At 38.3% G+C, this 15,077-nt stretch overlaps 6 protein-coding genes across 6 annotated transcripts; 1 reads left to right on the top strand and 5 right to left on the bottom strand.

Annotated features, from left to right (window-relative positions):
* Positions 1-527: 527 nt before the first annotated feature.
* BDF20DRAFT_882455 (helicase C-terminal domain-containing protein) lies at positions 528-5,747 on the bottom strand. The gene is made up of 16 exons (XM_053081723.1): positions 5,043-5,747; positions 4,883-4,941; positions 4,757-4,792; positions 4,626-4,686; positions 4,059-4,553; positions 3,449-3,968; positions 3,346-3,380; positions 3,183-3,251; positions 3,048-3,121; positions 2,885-2,976; positions 2,756-2,804; positions 2,569-2,687; positions 2,406-2,494; positions 2,199-2,311; positions 2,079-2,119; positions 528-2,003 (listed from the first exon to the last, which is right to left on the bottom strand). Exons 1-16 carry the CDS (start codon positions 5,528-5,530, stop codon positions 828-830), a joined length of 3,516 nt encoding a protein of 1,171 aa, XP_052934115.1. The 5' UTR covers positions 5,531-5,747; the 3' UTR covers positions 528-827.
* Positions 5,748-6,363: 616 nt separating this feature from the next.
* Positions 6,364-6,923, top strand: BDF20DRAFT_914895 (Sybindin-like protein; the record flags this gene model as incomplete). The annotated part of the gene is made up of 3 exons (XM_053084243.1): positions 6,364-6,485; positions 6,565-6,668; positions 6,739-6,923. 3 exons carry the CDS (start codon positions 6,364-6,366, stop codon positions 6,921-6,923), a joined length of 411 nt encoding a protein of 136 aa, XP_052934116.1.
* A 71-nt stretch (positions 6,924-6,994) lies between these two features.
* On the bottom strand, positions 6,995-8,270 carry BDF20DRAFT_653710 (thioredoxin-like protein). The gene is made up of 3 exons (XM_053075954.1): positions 7,686-8,270; positions 7,487-7,593; positions 6,995-7,414 (listed from the first exon to the last, which is right to left on the bottom strand). The coding sequence occupies exons 1-3, from the start codon at positions 7,802-7,804 to the stop codon at positions 7,227-7,229; spliced, it is 414 nt and encodes a 137-aa protein (XP_052934117.1). The 5' UTR covers positions 7,805-8,270; the 3' UTR covers positions 6,995-7,226.
* Positions 8,271-8,729: 459 nt separating this feature from the next.
* On the bottom strand, positions 8,730-9,968 carry BDF20DRAFT_653366 (uncharacterized protein). The gene is made up of 4 exons (XM_053075953.1): positions 9,313-9,968; positions 9,033-9,238; positions 8,908-8,961; positions 8,730-8,824 (listed from the first exon to the last, which is right to left on the bottom strand). Exons 1-4 carry the CDS (start codon positions 9,746-9,748, stop codon positions 8,762-8,764), a joined length of 759 nt encoding a protein of 252 aa, XP_052934118.1. The 5' UTR covers positions 9,749-9,968; the 3' UTR covers positions 8,730-8,761.
* A 220-nt stretch (positions 9,969-10,188) lies between these two features.
* BDF20DRAFT_823249 (RNA polymerase III subunit RPC82-domain-containing protein) lies at positions 10,189-11,551 on the bottom strand (the record flags this gene model as incomplete). Its single annotated transcript, XM_053077782.1, has 3 exons — positions 10,189-10,925; positions 11,020-11,199; positions 11,281-11,551. 3 exons carry the CDS (start codon positions 11,549-11,551, stop codon positions 10,189-10,191), a joined length of 1,188 nt encoding a protein of 395 aa, XP_052934119.1.
* Positions 11,552-12,742: 1,191 nt separating this feature from the next.
* BDF20DRAFT_882481 (uracil-DNA glycosylase-like protein) lies at positions 12,743-13,977 on the bottom strand. The gene is made up of 2 exons (XM_053081724.1): positions 13,259-13,977; positions 12,743-13,181 (listed from the first exon to the last, which is right to left on the bottom strand). Exons 1-2 carry the CDS (start codon positions 13,933-13,935, stop codon positions 13,076-13,078), a joined length of 783 nt encoding a protein of 260 aa, XP_052934120.1. The 5' UTR covers positions 13,936-13,977; the 3' UTR covers positions 12,743-13,075.
* Between the last annotated feature and the right edge of the window lie 1,100 nt (positions 13,978-15,077).

Genomic DNA, 15,077 nt, shown 5'->3' on the forward strand with positions numbered 1-15,077 from the left:
TTTTCATCCATAAAAGTTTTAAAATTAATCTGAATTTTAATTGTAATATAGTCTCAATTTAATAGCCATTTCGTGCGAAAGTCAAGCGAAAAAACAATTAGAGACGCACCTATATGGCATGTATTTGATTTCCCAAGTTGTTATAGCACAATTTTAGGTATCGGCCATATTTTGACACAACAATTACAATAAAAATGAGAAGGCTGCACTGTTAACAGTTAAAAAACACTTGTTACGGCAGCATCATATGATAATGACATATATTTTTATGCACATTTGCTTTTTAATGTTGCTGTATATCTAAGCTCTCACAGTTCTCCATGTATTTCTTAAATCACGGCTTCGACTTTTAGCAATATGCTGTTGCTCAGATTTGGTACTGAAAATTGGAATAGAAGATGCGAAAACTGCGATGTTATTTTTAGTCACAGCCAGAAAAAATTTTTTTTTCCCTTTCCCCGTCCCTATAAAAAGCCGTGCAAAGGTGGCAAATGCGTCTCTTGTTTTCTTTAACTTTTTATTCGTATCTGCCTTAGATCCTTTGTCAGGGCTATAAAAGATTTATTTTTGTAGCCTACAAAGCTTACGTTTTGCTTTTCGTTGACAAAGCTTGAGTCATTCAGATACTAGAAAGCCTATACCTCCATTCCGGTTCCAATTTTGCAAGCATCTTGGCTCGTCTTTATTTGACAGTTCAAAGCTGATGCCGCGAATTCGTTTGGGGAAAGTTTATATTGAACATGTTATATCTTTTATTCAATTGAAAATGAAAAAATTCTTTATACAGAACTATAGTTGCGATATGGATATTGTTGAATTAGATATCGTCATAGGCCGTAAAATATGTCACTGGTATCACTCATTGCTGAGTATTGGGTATTAGGTATTTCCAACATGTCTTGCACTGGCGCTCTTGCCACGTTATCAGTTTTCCTCTTTTGCTGCGATGTATTTATTTGTACGGCTTTACGGCTGAAATAGACCTTCCCTTGGTAAGCTGAATATTTTTTACCAGCGAGACAAATGAGCAGACCAAGAACCGTCCCTTTATCACATACGCAGGTTAGCGGACAAAATGCAATTTCATCTGCCTTGCAAAAGATTACGCCGTCTGTCCTTTCAGAAAAGTCGCTTAAACCAAGAGGGCCACCTTGCAGGAAGTTATTCGGCGTGCTGAAATGACTTGGTGGGCTAAGTTCAACTATATCATCGTTCATGAGTTCGTTTCGGACACTTTGTGGAATGTGTTGAATTGGCGATACAATAGAATCATGAGGACCAAATAGGAGACTTTTAGAGCAGCATTTGCAACAAATTGTCGTGTTTGTTATTGTATGTGCGGTATTCGTGACATCTTCAGGTTTTGCAATTTGAATGATTGGCGTGACACTGTCGTTAGATGACACATGAGTGTTATTTATGGATTTATCGTTGGGGGAAAGAATATCATCAATGTCAACGTCAACATCAGCAAATAGCTGGCGATGAAGAAGAGCTGCTGAAGCATCAATGTGGTCGTCTTCTAAACAGATATCACTTGCCTGAATTTGGGAAGTCTGTTTTGCATCAATTGCTAATTCTCTTTCAATTATTTGAGCTGAATTATCTGCATCTTCATTATTCTCAATGCTAACACATGAAATATTTTCAACATCTATAACTTTAGTGCTTTTATCCACAACTTTGTCTTTTTCTTTCAATTCGGCCGCCAATGTTGTTTTCGACTCTACTAACATTGTAGGCGAATTATTGCCTACTTCAGAAGTTGCAATTTCATCTTCAATAACAATAGTATTCTTCAAGCGCTCCTCTTCAAGTTTCTTTGACTCCAACTTCTGCACATGCATTCGTTCCATTTGATTAGCTGCGAATTCTCGGAGACTGCCCATGGCATTTTGATAACCATGATGCTCTGAAAATAACTCTCTAACCCAACGAGAAAGACCTCTTCTTGAGTTTGGATCAGAAAACCTTTCATCAAGTAGGATGATTGCTCCCCAATCCTAATATGTAAATATGATAATTTCAGATGAGCTACATGTACTAAAACTTAAAGGAATCGTTTCATATGAGTTTACGTTTTTGTGTCGGATGCACCTTCCTAAAGCTTGGTTCATTGCTATATATGAGGGGAAAATCTCTTTGTTAGAACAATTATAAACCCTCAATTAACAATAACAAGTATTGAAAGGCAATACCTCTGTATGCTTCAGCTGTATACCATTGATTACCGTTGAGAACTTCTTTGTCGATGGCTTCCCTCTTAATTTTATCATTATATTCCTTTTTAAGCTTGACTTTCAAATCCTTCCTGAAAAGTGAGTGCTTAAAGGTTAAATAGTCATCCCTACATACGTAATTGAAGAACTGTTGTATACTATTGCAAGAATGCTCAGTTGACTTACAAGCCGGGATAGGGAATGCCTAGAGTTACAACAGTACGACAGTAATTATCACTGAAATCAATACCTTCACTGACTTTCCCTCTAAAAACCTGGAAGTGATGGTTGTGTGAGGATAGTAGGCACCAAGGGGTATTAAAAACTCAAGGGGTTCACCCGGACTTACTGCCAGTAATAGTGCACCATCCAACCCGTTTTCTTCTTCACCATTTTCAACTCTTTTAATCTGGCCATAAAATTGTTTCAGCATTTCTTCAAATTCTTCTTTGTTGCTCCCTTTAGGCTCTGTATGACAAGTGTTAGTCAATGTATTACAGCAAAAAGTGTAAAACAATAGAGCCAATCGTATTCACCTGACAGAATTATCTTTCTCTGACTGATTTTATCATAAATGCCTGTTAGCTGATATTACAGAAGAATGAGTTTGAAGTGAGAAGAAAAAGAAATGCAGACAATGAAAGAGCTAAAGAGGCTAGTTTTACCTTCCATCTTTTCAATAACATATCCATGACTTTGTATGATGGTACGAAGCAAAGTATACCAAAAGGTATAGTGCTGACGATCTGTAACAAGGCTAAAGACATTAAAGTGTAAGTAGGGTAATCATTGGATTTGTGTATACAAGCACCTCATGTAAAAACTTACTGGCTCCAACTTCATCCTGGTATGGGAGTGATTCCAAAGTATTGTAAACACCTTTTAAAGATACATTATTTGGGCTATAGAATGCTGTCAATAACAGCCGATAATAACAAACACGAACCAGATACTTCTCTTTACCCTCTTCCAATAGCACTAATCCAAACTTGAGAAGGTTTAATGACATGATTGGCTTCTAATCTCTGGTTACTGTAGAATTTAATGGTGGATTGTAGAGAAAAAAGAGTCGGTTCTTATTATGTAAGACATTTAGGATCAACGATTGTTGTGTTTGTCAACTTACAAATCAACACCTAGTTCTGAAGCGAATGTATTCAACTAGAAAAAAATGATAATGATTAACCAATATATACATATAAGATTCAAATATGTATCTAAGCACTTACAGGCGCCAAAGTACCACTAGTCAAAATAACAGACCGCGTATGCTCACACATGTTTCGAAAGATGATAGCTGGATTTAGACACCAAAATGCCAATTCATGCCTCCATAATGTTACTCTATTGTCTTTCCCTTTTTTGCTGCGGATACGGCTTTTGTTGACGTTCAAACCACCATCTTGGTTCATTGCTTTGATGAATACGAGCTGATAATCGTCAGCGTGGTTCTCTTCTGTGTTAAAAATGAATCCCAATATCATGAACAAATTCTGAATAAGCTGTAAAGTACGGAGACTGACACACTTGGGATAATCATTGTTTCCGACAGCTTCGTCTGCTGATATTGCATCTTCATCTCCCGGAGAGACATTATATTTTTTCAAGTATTCAAATTCTTCGATCTCTTTTCTGATCTCGTCGGAATACTTGGAAACCAATTTATAAGCAGGCTCTAACATATCTCTAAATGTGTGCTTGGTAATGTTGATTTCTGCCAACTTATTTATGATTGCTTGACCTGTCCAGCTAAAAAATGGCACAGTAGGAAGTAGGAAGGAAGGTTAAGCCTTCAGAAACATATTGACGTTTAGTTTCTAGGCGCTATACTCGACTTACTGAATGAACTTCCGCTCATATTCGTTCACGTTATATTGAAGATTATCAGACATCATTGCATCACGCAACTGATCAAATATTAATTCAAGCTGTAGGTGGGCTTCTCTTTCTCCGCCGTATTTCGCTACCATACTGAATTCTTTAATTATCTTATCTAAAGTATCTTCGTCCAGCTCCAATGACCCTGCTGATCTAGCGGCATCTTCTATGTTATGTGCTTCGTCTAGAATAACAATACTATCTTTGAGGTTGATGTCCAAAATCTTTCGAATCACCGGGTCGATAATATAATTATAAGGACCGAATATGATTTCGGCACCTTCATATAGTTTCCGAGCAGCATAATATGGACATCCTTTCGTTTTAACACCAAGTTCAATGATATCATCTATCTCCCAAACCCTGTTGATGGATTTGAGCGAAGAATGATTCACAATTCGCATACTGTTGGCAGCAAAAGGACATTTTTCCTCCTCATCATCTACCAAACTTACTCTAATTGTAAATATGCAAAAATAGTCAGTAAAGCCAAGTAAGATGCCTTGTGTATGCATGTACGAGATCTACCTGTCGGCCCTATTCTTTCTCTCCTTCTTTTCAGTCTTCTTTTTTGCGATACCAGGGTGTACTGTTAAACAAAAAATGCGAGTGAGACAACGTATAAGTGAAGATCACAATATGACGCTTCGATACGTTACTACATAGGTGTTCCCGACTACCCAAGATTGTTGAGCCTATTCTCAATAACTGATTAGTAAATAATTCACAATACACCAATCTATTTCCGTCTATAAAAAGAAAACCAACTGGAGTTCGAAGCTTACGAGGATTGTATCCAGTATTGTATTTCAATTCTGCTATTAATTGAGCAATTTGCTTATGTCTATAGAATCGTTAAAGCAGGTAGTTAGAATATGAAACACACTTTGTGATTTCCTTTTCTGTTTTGGACTGTTTAATGTCGCTATAAACGTTGATAGTTACGTTCTTGATCCAATGAATATTCTAGGAACTTTCTTATAGGTGTCATACTTTAATGCGGCAACTTCCTCTGACGTGGCCATGTTGTTCACATCACCATCGACTTTGTGCAACGCTAGTTCATCTTTCGCATTTACATCAACTAGGTCTAACGTTGCTTTTGAATCCATCTTCTTTCTAACAAGTGGTACCTGAAAATCATCGTCATCTTCGTCTACTATTTCTATAACGCTTTTCTCGGGTTTGTATTCTTCTTTCGCCTTCTTAAGTGGAGAAGGTTGCTCCGGATTGCCTGTATGAGAAGGTGCAGGTGATGGCAAAGATGATAACGCTTCCAGTTTTCTTTTTCTAGTTTCTTGCAGCTGTTGTGCTTGTTTTAATTTTAATTGTAGTTCTGATGGTGATAATGGTGCTGCTTTTGATTCATTTTTCTGTTCCTTCAGTTGAGCAGCCGCAATTCTTTCTTGATGTTCTCTCCATGCTATATCCATTAATGTGTTTTCAGAAATTATGCTTGAATTCTTAGATTACACGAACCAAAATTTCTGTTTGATATAACATCTATTACCTAAGGCGGCGCAAATAATCGCAAGCGATTTTCCAGATCCTTTATTCAAAAATCATTGTTGGTTAAAAAAATGGACAACAACTGCATATGGCTGAAACATGCTACAATGAAGGTATACCTGTTGGGCTCTCAAGCAAAGCATTTTCACCATTATTGAAGGCATGAATCATCTAGATCGTCGTCGATCTGTCATTAGATGATCAACAGATCTAATTCTTCCGAGAAAAGAATGAATTACCTTATTCAACATTTGAATCTGCGCAGCATCTATCGTACAAACAAGAAGTAGAATACATATCAAAGTTCATTGTATTTTGAGTCTCCAGTTTTTGAACATTTGCTCTTACAAGGACGTAAAGGAAAGTCCACTTTGACATTCTCAAAAGTGATTGTCTGCCCTTGACCTGAGCTGTGTATCTTTTTATATTTTGATGTAGAGGTGGAAGTGGTGGGAGATACTTCTCTAGAAGGGGATTGCAGTTCACTACTGTTGGGAGCGTTCTGTTTATTTTTCCTTATACGTGTAAAAAGGTCCTGTAGCATTAGGTAAGGAAGTGGTTTTTGCTCGCTAGCGGAAAGAAATATAGGCACATAAAGAACTGTTAATGCATAATTTAACTTTCTATGGACTTTTTTTTTCAATTTTTTGATTTCCGGACCTGCCCATTTAAAAATTCCAGGAGCAGGATTGAAAAGGTTGACTAGTCGTATATCCTCTTCATTCAGAGCTGTAGTCTATAAAATACTCTATACAGTATGATTTACTCTTTATACATTATCAATAAAGCAGGCGGTCTTGTCTACCAAAAAGATTTCGGCGGCCATCTCGAAAAACTATCGAGTAATGAATATTTGGTTCTGGCAGGCACATTTCACGGGTAAATTGCGCAAAGTATGTTTCAGGCCATTCACTTGATGGATGAGAGGAGGTTTACTTATATCGTGTCCATTGAATAGTGTTCATGCCATCACAAGCAAAATCTCACCTGTACGAAACTCCTCTGGCATTGAGATGTTGGAGGCTGAAAATTTCAAGCTATATTGTCACCAAACACTAACAGGTAAATGGATAAAGAAAATGACGACCATTCCAGCTGTTATGAATTCGTCAACTCATCTTTTTGCATGTAGGCACGAAATTTTTATTGATAACTAACCCTCAGATTAATAATGTGGAGCCCTATATGAAGAAAATATATAATTTATACAGCGATTTTGTGATGAAGAACCCTTTTCATACACCAGAAATGCCTATACGTTCTGATCATTTCGACCAGTCTTTACTGAAGTTTATCAATGGAGCAATGCACAATTAAGTTCTTTTGATTAAAACAAACTCTGCCAAATCTGTGTTTTGTAACAGAAAGACTTGCAAATTGTAAAGATCCGTATCAGGTAGAATAAAGCTATCAAATGCCACAATGATTTTTGACGGTCTGATAGAATTACTTTCATTTTACTTTAATGTTACGAATGGGCTTTTTCTTTGTCCAAGCGTAATAACGTCCAAGTAAAAACGTTAATTGCCCTTTTATATTCTGAAGATCTATATGTTGCTATAAATATATATGTACAAGGTGTATTTTTACTCTGCTCTTTTGCATGCGATATTCCGTGCCTCAAATAGTGTGAGGATGGGAATGGAATGGTGACCATATACCACGGACACTTTCAGTTGTCGAAATAACAGGCTTCTTGGTCAAATTTGTCATCTTTTTGCCGCTGGAATCTCTCAATAGGTACGCCTTCTCTCTGATTTCTGCAGGCTTCAAGTTACGGGTACAAATGACTTTATCCCGCCCATTCACTATTAGAATAACCGATATTTGTTAATTTTTATACTATCCTCTTGCTTTCTTTTCTGGTAGAAACTACTTACAATAGTAGCCTCGGATGACAGGATGATGGTTGGGCCTTGGTTGAACGGCAATTTCGATTTGTGGGTTCTCTTTAGCAAATTGAGCAAGGTCCTTCTTTATAAATTCACTAAAAGTTTTGTGGGGCAGAAAGCAACAGTCAATTTTCGGGAAAACCGGGGTAAAAATAGTTGAACAATCCAATGGCCAGTGCCAACTTACATCATCCCTTTATTGCTTCCCCAGTGTTCGCAGTAGTTGAACACCATCTTGCGACATTGCAAAACAAATGCTCCTGTACCATTATTCGATTTGGCTACTAAATTTCTTACAGTTGACATCTTTTGTTGAATGGGAAAGGGACAAGGCTGTCGATTTTCCCCTCAATTGTTAAAGGGGAGCTTATTTTTGTGCAGTCACAATGAAGCGAAAGGAATTGTAAATTCAGTCATTATTTGGAGCTGTTTTGCCCAGTTAGCCTATTGAAGTGTTCAACGTGTTATGCGTTTCATTAACTTGCTTGCCATAGGTAGCATTTGAAGTCAATGCTCAGAAAGACTATATCGGATGTTTTTCTTTGGTAATTTTTCATGAATTCAGCTGCAGAGACTGAACTTTCTTATACGTATTTTGTCCGTATGCAGTCAGATTGCTTCCATAGTCTCTGAACCGTCTGGATGGGCTAGCACTCCATGAAAGAAAGATGACATTGCTTGCCCTGAGTATCGTAACTAGCACTTACTTATGGTGATGATCGGAACAAATTAAACTGAGTTGACGGTCCACATCAACGTAAAGACCTAGCTTAATAGCATGCTATGTAAAATGTACCAAACTCATTTTAATGGCTTATTGTATATCACACATGTTATAGTGTAGAGTTTTAATTTTAGAACATATTGAGTGCACAAACGGACGTTATGATAGTGATGTTGAATCGCATCCATTGTCATTGATATGTACAAGCGTTTTTATTGGAGTGAGCTTCAAGTGGGTTACATATTCTCATTGAATAGCTTTGGTGGTAATACGAATAATGCGCGTGAATTCTAAAAAGGAAAAGCAAGAGTTTAGTGATAACGATCCATCATTGACAATAGGCGTCAATATTATGATTCTAACCTTTTGTGCAACTTTATCAACCTGTTTCGCCCTATGCAAAGCATTGATACAATCTGTCACCTTATATTGTGCCAATTTTGATTCCTTAGCCAGATCGTTCAGAGTTCTATAGACAGTCAACAGACGTTAAGTAACTCAACTAGAAGCCTTGACAGAAAATGTGTTTAGTTGTTGACTTACAGCCCTTTCGGAAAGAGTTCAAGTACTTTCAAAACATTCTCCATATTTGTTCGCTTTTCCTAATTCACAAACGACGTTGAATACCCATTTTTCTTTTTAAGCTTAATGAAACTACCAGTTTGAGGTATACTCAAATACTTACTGTCTTTTCTTGATATGCTAGTGGCAGCCGACTGATAATGCCTTTGATATTAATCTGTTTCAATCATAATAATTGCTTTTTAATATTATTTTTCTTAAAAATAGGTGACCTATTTCTAATTTTACCCTTTTTATTGGTCGTCGTTTCGCAGTATTAGCATTAGCAGATGAACTGGGTATAAGTTTTCTTTTTCTAGAAATGCTATTGTTGCTGTTGCTGTTGCTGTTGCTTGGTGCAGTGGCATTATTTTCGTTTCGAGGAGAATGTGTCGGTACTGCAGATGAAGATATGCCTGCTTGCTGTTGTGTGGGTATTGTTGTGTCTGATGTTTCTATGGTGACAGAGTCAATATTTTAACAAGTCAGTCGTAATGGAAAACTTGCCCCCAGTTAAGATTACTCTCACCTGCTTCACGAAGCTTCTTTAGACTTTTTTTGTGTTCTTCTATGGCTTCCTTTGTCGGCGCTTTCGTCCATGTCACGGTTGTATCATTAATGGCCATACCAAACAAAAAAGCGCTAAACGACTTGTTAAACTCGTGAAGGTAATGGTTGACTTTTTTCAGTTGGTGAAATTGACTTTCTATCTCTCTCATTGTATCGCCTAACTTCTTAACAGTGGGAGTGAGGGCATCGAAGCAATTTTCTTGTTCTGATGAGTGCTGCTGCTGCTGCTGTGGCTGCTGCTGTGGCTGCTGCTGCTGGCGTGGATATATGGATGGAGGAGGATCTGAATCGGTTGTGGTGCTGGTGATATTGTACAATTCCCGTTGAGCACTATCAAGTGTGTTCTCCCTTTGAACTGCGGTTTCCCTTTCAGCTGTTGTGTTAGCCAATGACATGGTTGATGAAGATGCAAATAACCAATCTGGATCAGGTCTTCATTTGCCCTACCACTTTTTTGCCCCTTTTAAAAAATTATTTTTCCTTATTTCTTACACCCTCTTCTCAAATAAGGAAATTTGAAAGGGGCGTTTGGGAGGGTTGCAGATCAAATAAATCGCGCGTATCACCGTGATAATAAATCAGCGCGTAGATTTGCGTGCAGTTACCAGTGCAACGAGTTGAAAAAGTCAAGAAACAAATCTCATGAATGGAATCTATCCCCTAACAGCTCAAGATAAATGGGAAGGCATGCTTGTGGTTATTATAAACTTTTGTAATTTACAATTTTTAATATTCATTCGAATATGAGACGTAAGGCATTTTACGATGGATAAGAGAATAAGTATATATTTACAAGGATAAAAAATAGATAGATAGGAAGGAGGGGGTGGATAGATTAAAAGTCTCTTAAAATCATTATGACGGAATCAACTCTTGACTTTGAAACTTCTATACGTTCCAAGATCTTGTCTATGTTGGCAATTTCTTTCTGCTCTTCTTCACTCAACAATTCCGGGTTCTCTACAACATCCTTTCTGTTGATCTTTTCAATGAATGTTTTGCGAATTTTCAACTCATGCGTCTTTCGTTGTTGTAAATTACACACTGTCTTGTAGCAATCGACCAACAACTCTTCGTAGCACTTTTCCAACGGCACATACCAAAGATGGAAACAACGGCTGGGAGCACGATCTGCTGAACGAGGAACTTCTTGAATCTCGACATAGCCTTTGGTCTTGAGTAAAGCTAGCTTTTCTCTGGCATCGTTCGCCTTTAACATGGCGAGTTTCGTCACTTGAGTTTCATCGAGTTTGCCACGTTCAATCAAGATGCGCAAAATACGACATGTGGCAATACCATAACGCTCCTTAATAAGGCCTTCCAACATCCTACGCTTCATTGTATTACGTAGTTTTTCAAAGTTGACGGCATACTGATTAGCGCCTCTTTCGTCTTTCAATTTGATAAAACCTGCTGCATCGGTTCTCAACAAAGTGATATATCCACGGACAATCTCTTGTAGGCTGGGCTTCTTATTTGGCTCTATGGGGTCTTTTGGAAGACTTATATCGTTTCTTGAAGCAATATCTGTATCAGCGACCATGTTGGCGATGTGTATAGGGGTTGCTGAAGCTATATTGAACCAATGAATAAGAGAAATGGAAAAAAAAAAGAAATAAGTGTGTGCTTCGAATAACAAAAAGGTCATCACATTCGACACACGTACGTGAATCGTTTTCTTTCAAAGAAAACATTTTATCCTTGCCATATTCAAAGAAAGCCTTGACGATTTCGCCTGCTGTACGATTGATACGTTCTGTAGCAAAGTCCACGACAGACTCATTTCTGAATAACATGTTAAACTTGTCAAAGTTGACAGCAAAGAAGATGCGTTCGTCAATTTCAACTTCTTCCAGATCATTGTCTGTTTTGTTTGAAGCCGCTGTTGCGGCATAGGGTTCATAGTCACCCAATGCAGCCCTTTTACGCTGATATTCCAAAGGGTCGACGGCTTTTCGTTTCATACCAATCACTTCTTTGGTCTCCTCTTCAGCTGCCATTTGTGATTTGACTGAATTCTTGATATTTTGTAAATCTTTCGATGTCATGATGGTATATTTTTCAGTTTCCTTTTCGGTAGCTGCCAGGTAACGATCCATTTTAGATCGGGTATGTTCAGCTAATACGGCTGCAATATATCTGCTCGACACTAATTGAAGAAATGACCTCTCGTATCGATCGATGTCTGTAATATACATATGCAAATAAAAAAAAAAAAAACCACATAGGGATGACGAATAAGTGCTCCGCTGCCATATTACACATTGCTCCCATTTTATGTATTTTTACCTTCTGGCTCATCATTCTCTACAACCCATTTTCGAACGCCTTTGATTGTCATTCTTCCATTTATCATAAGCAATCGACAGATCATTTGTGCCTATAGAGCATCACAGCGCGTCTTTTAGTCTATTGGTCCATGAAGATGGTAGCATGAAGTGTTTCTGAATAGACATACCTCTTCACCAAAACGTTCTTCTACTTCTCGCAGAATACGACCAAAACGTAAACGCATGGTGATTTTTTCTGCGTCTGTGCTGTAATAAGTAGGCTCGTTTTTGCCTTCGACTCCTTCTGAAAAATAGGTGATACCGTGCTGAATGAGAACAACAAGACTTTCACGTACTTGTCTTTGCGTCAATTGCGTGAATCGGACAAGATCGCCCACTGTTAAACGACCTTTCAGAAGCATTTGACGACCCACTTCCTGATGTTTGCAACAAGGCAAAAGTAGAGACACGAATTCCAGTTAGAGCAGCTTTTTTTTTCGTAACCAAAAAGAACAATATACTTACTGATACGAAGGGTCCAAACTCCTCCAACAGAATTTCCTTACATAACCGTGTTATTGCTGACATGAGGGCTGAAATAAACAAGTGTAATGACAAAGCCAGAAAAAAAAAAAAAAAAAAAGAAAGCCCAGTTTGCGTTTTTGTTTCTCCCAAAATTTTTGCGGCTTTGCTGCTGTAATAAAATTTCCTGCCTCAGCTTAATTATTTTCAGCTGTTTATTACAAGTGAAAAAGAAAAAAAAAAAAAAAAAAAAAAAAAAAAGATTTCTCGCTTCATTTGAGCCATTCGACAAAGGATACTGTCTGGTGAGACGACGGCTGTTACAAAAAGAGATTCGGTAGGGTGTCAGCTGTGAAAGCCAGGACAAACTTTTTATAAGAGTAGTTTTGGAGAAAGAAGGTAGTAGGAGCCGCTTTGTCGGCTCGATGGGTCAACTTTTAATAGCGCTCAGTTGCCTGATAGTATCAGTTTATTATCGATACTTTGTTTTTGGGTTTGTTTCTTCTTGACGCAGAGATAATGAGCCCTTTGCCTAACCTCGTTTCTTATGGGTGACGATCAGTGAAGTTTTTCCTTAGCAGAGCTCTGTTGCGTCGGTGAAGAGGACAACAGTGAGTATCTAGCAATTAGGAACTTCGAAATAAGGCTTTTATCATGTGCGCTCCGATGCGAAAATGAGTGCTAGTTTTGCTTTTTATTGATATTCCTAGTCAACTAGTTCAACTGTTTAAAATGCCCGGACAACGAGATGAAAGAAATATTTGACGATGTGGATGGGTTCGTACTGTCAGATATAATTTGAACTTATTTTACATGGTTTACAAAATGGAATCATTTCGACTCTAAAAGGTTTTATGAATCTATACAAATGAGAGTAAGGAAAGCGTATAGCAGGCACAAATGATGATACATGTGAGAAAATAAAATGGACTAAGAGAGGAGAGTTGATTCTTTGGCTTCTTGCTTCACTTCTTGCTTCAATGGAGGATATAATTTATCTTGTTGCTGAGTGACTTGATACAAATCTTGAAAGAATCTATACAGTAAATGGAGAATGTATATTTAAAAACTCTGACAAATTCCACGACGCTTTCCTTTGAAATGAAAACTTACTGGATCCTTTGCGGCCGTTGGTAAGCAGATACGATGCCACTTGTACTGGGCATAACGTAAAATATGGTTTCGCCATCTCCCGTCGGCCATGGTATAGATCGGCCATGCTGTAATCCCATCACTTTGCACTTTTGGTTTGAATAAATCTCATAGATGCCTTTCCCCACAAAACAAGCGACTCTGGGTCGATATTTCTCCAATTTCTCATTCAGAACGGGTATTCCTTCTTGTTGCTCTTTAAGCGTTAGATCGGAAGCTCGACGTGTTGTTCTTGCTGTCAAGTTGGTAAATCCTAAACGATAACGAGCGGGCATATGGATATCGTCTGCATAAGTTACCTTGTTGTCGATGCCCACGAGGCCACTTTCAGACAAACAGGGCCAGAAATGATTGGTAGGGCCTGCATAATGGTGTCCCCTCGACCCACTCATGATCCCGGGATTGATGCCTACAAACAGGACTTTTAGGTCAAAATCCAGCAGATCAGGCACCAGTTTCGTGAGCGCATCCGCAGTATCTGCTGTTACCACTGTTGTTGTTGTTGCAGTCTTTCTTTTGGTTGTCTTTTTTTTAGTGACTGTCCTTTTCTTTTCCTCAATCCCCTCTACTGCTGTTTCTTTTTTAAAATAAGGTGATTTAGTTACAGTACGGCTACTTGATCGTGTCACTCTATTCATTTGGTAACGGCTGTTTAAGATAATAAAAAGGAGGCAAGAAAAAAAAAAAAAAAAAAAGAGGGGCTCGAGTGCAAAGGCAAACTTTTTTTTTTTTTGTTTTTTCAAAACCCACATTAAGAAGGAGAACATCCAATCATGTTTTAATTTGTATTTCAATTTCTCTATCCAATAATGCACGGACTCGGCTTTTGCCCATTTAGAGAACGTTCTTTCGAATGTGGTTGGATGGTTCTGGGTGTGAATGAATCTGTGGTTGGGTTGTTTGCGGGAATGCCATACGCGAAAGGAACTTTTTTTTTTTCATAGCACTGCAAACGAGAGCCTTGTCGAGCCAAAGATGACGAGAAATAGATTCACTTTGTATTTTCAATGAGCATTGGGCTGGACACTTCTTGCGCAGGGAGAGGGATGGGTGACGCTTCCATCGTCCGTTTGAGATTCAGCTTAACAAACATTCAGTTGTGGCAATACTTCTACAGTGGATGCCAAAGCAGATGCGTTTTGACGACGGCTTCCAGCTCAGCATTTTTGCTTTTCTTCGGGAACTGCTTTCGGGGGCGACCAGGGACTACGATCTTGGAGCTATTAGAAGTCAGTGTTTTTAGTCTGATCCTTTCCTCATCTCGTTTCAGAAGGGTTCACTCATGGATCGGTCCTCCTCACGCTGTCTGGGGGCAAATCACATCGTTGCTCTCAACAGCTGCTTTGCTGAATGATGGAAATGTTTCTTCTTAAAGATGCAAATCAAATGGCATTGTTGCTCTTCCTTTTACGCATTCTTTCACGTCGTGTTCGCGCAAATGTAGTAACTAGTGTTCTATCACACACTGGGACAAAATTGTTAGAGCTTTATTGACTAGGGATGTCTCGGAACGCACGGTCTAATCTATCCTCCATAGCGCGTTTTTAAAAGAAGAATGAGAACAGATGTACTATGGGTTCATCCCTCCCACCCCCTGTTGTATCGTTCGGGTTACCATCACCAGCCACAATTGAAACAATAGATCGCTGTTTCTTTTAAAGAACGGTCAGCTAATAAAGGAAGCTGAGGTGGACTTTTTTTCCTTTCTCAACAGAGCTTTCATTGACACATGTAAACGGGTACAGTTATAGATTTGAATGAGTTACTTCTGAAACAATGA

The sequence above is a fragment of the Mycotypha africana genome, assembly GCF_025528875.1.
Source record: "Mycotypha africana strain NRRL 2978 chromosome Unknown BDF20scaffold_8, whole genome shotgun sequence".
NCBI lineage: Eukaryota > Fungi > Mucoromycota > Mucoromycetes > Mucorales > Mycotyphaceae > Mycotypha > Mycotypha africana.

Excerpts from the sequence above, each read along its gene's own strand:
- BDF20DRAFT_882455 (XM_053081723.1), bottom strand. The coding sequence starts at position 5,530 with ATGGATATAGCATGGAGAGAACATCAAGAAAGAATTGCGGCTGCTCAA. Across the intron at positions 2,120-2,198 it reads TACAGCTGAAGCATACAGAG|CAATGAACCAAGCTTTAGGA; the intron begins GTATTGCCTTTC and ends CCTCATATATAG. Across the intron at positions 2,004-2,078 it reads GGTGCATCCGACACAAAAAC|GATTGGGGAGCAATCATCCT; the intron begins GTAAACTCATAT and ends TTTACATATTAG.
- BDF20DRAFT_653710 (XM_053075954.1), bottom strand. The coding sequence starts at position 7,804 with ATGTCAACTGTAAGAAATTTAGTAGCCAAATCGAATAATGGTACAGGA. Across the intron at positions 7,594-7,685 it reads GGAAGCAATAAAGGGATGAT|TGAATTTATAAAGAAGGACC; the intron begins GTAAGTTGGCAC and ends CAAAACTTTTAG. Across the intron at positions 7,415-7,486 it reads TGTCATCCGAGGCTACTATT|TGAATGGGCGGGATAAAGTC; the intron begins GTAAGTAGTTTC and ends TTATTCTAATAG.
- BDF20DRAFT_653366 (XM_053075953.1), bottom strand. The coding sequence starts at position 9,748 with ATGTCATTGGCTAACACAACAGCTGAAAGGGAAACCGCAGTTCAAAGG. Across the intron at positions 9,239-9,312 it reads AAAGAAGCTTCGTGAAGCAG|AAACATCAGACACAACAATA; the intron begins GTGAGAGTAATC and ends CTGTCACCATAG. Across the intron at positions 8,962-9,032 it reads AACGACGACCAATAAAAAGG|ATTAATATCAAAGGCATTAT; the intron begins GTAAAATTAGAA and ends TGATTGAAACAG.
- BDF20DRAFT_882481 (XM_053081724.1), bottom strand. The coding sequence starts at position 13,935 with ATGAATAGAGTGACACGATCAAGTAGCCGTACTGTAACTAAATCACCT. Across the intron at positions 13,182-13,258 it reads CAACGGCCGCAAAGGATCCA|ATTCTTTCAAGATTTGTATC; the intron begins GTAAGTTTTCAT and ends TTTACTGTATAG.